Here is a 1,176-nt window from a genome sequence, read left to right as displayed (position 1 = left end):
CCCAGACGATTGGCCACCGAAAGCTGAGCGAAGTTACAGCTGGCACCCGTATCCAACAGACAGGCCACTGATACCGGATTCTCATGACCCATCTCAGATACCACCTTGATAGAAGAACAGAGAGCACCAGGACCAGCAGGAGCTGGTGTATCAATACACCCCAAAGACTCAGCTGGCTCGTACATATCAACCGTTATACCAGGCACCAAAGAGGCTGCATCAGCAAGCAGCGTAGCATTAGACTGGACGGGGAGCTTGCGGGGCTTCTCGGCAGGGCATATGAAAGCAAGATGGCCAGCTTGCAGACAGCGACCGCAAGGAATACCAGCCGCAACTATGCGGTTGTCACATTGCTCAGTCTTGTGACGGTGAAGTCCACACTTGCGGCAACGCTTGTCGATTTCAGTCGGGGAAGAGGCTGGGCAGTCGTTGAAAGAATGACCACCTGTTTGATCACGACAACGATAGCAAGTGAGTTTTGGCCTCTTTTGGCCAGGAGCATTGCCAGGACGCCGTTGGCCTTTAGGACCACCATCAATGGCAACGGTAGATGACTTGTCACCGACAGCCGTAGCTGCCGCGAGGACTTGAGGCGAACTTACCGAGGCCGAAGGCGCCGAAGTAGGGGGCAAACCAGGGGGAACAGCAGGAGGAGTACCCTGAGACCAGGTAGTCTCGTGAACAGTAGCCACAGAAGGGAGAGTATTAGTTGTCGGGCCGGAAGTGCACACTGTCGTAGAGCATGGGGTGAGCTTCTTAACATACCGACCGTGCTTATCCAGGACCCAATGTCCTGGCTTCAAAGTGCTCCATCCCGTTCCAATGCCGTGGTTAACGCAGTGGACCCGCACTCGACGTTGGAACTCGTTCTCGTCCAGCATTAGAGAGAGGTGGTCGGATGCCCAGGCACGCACTCCTGATGGCAGAGCCGCGAGCAAGCGGCCATTGGCCTGTGATACCGGAAGTAGATGGCCACGTCGTCGGAGCTGAGCTAGTAAGGTGGTGAACTCTTCCTCAAAAAGTTGGTAGGTAGGGAAGTCAGCAGCATTGAGGATATACCACCGATTAAGGACAGAACTATCGTCGTTACCCTGCACCGAGGTGTAGATCGATCGCAAAGTGGCCACTGCTGCTTCATACTGACGACCATGGGGGATATTACCAATAGCACCGTAG

General features: G+C 54.8%; 1 protein-coding gene across 1 annotated transcript; it reads right to left on the bottom strand.

Moving 5' to 3' along the window:
- Window positions 1-37: 37 nt before the first annotated feature.
- Pmar_PMAR004913 (hypothetical protein) lies at window positions 38-881 on the bottom strand (the record flags this gene model as incomplete). The annotated part of the gene is made up of 1 exon (XM_002783915.1): window positions 38-881. A coding segment is annotated over one exon (844 nt), but the record flags the coding sequence as incomplete, so codon positions are not given.
- Between the last annotated feature and the right edge of the window lie 295 nt (window positions 882-1,176).

The sequence above is a fragment of the Perkinsus marinus genome, assembly GCF_000006405.1.
Source record: "Perkinsus marinus ATCC 50983 genomic scaffold scf_1104296935408, whole genome shotgun sequence".
NCBI lineage: Eukaryota > Perkinsozoa > Perkinsida > Perkinsidae > Perkinsus > Perkinsus marinus.
The sequence above is the reverse complement of the archived record's forward strand: the minus strand, read 5'-3'. Positions and strand labels throughout refer to the sequence as shown.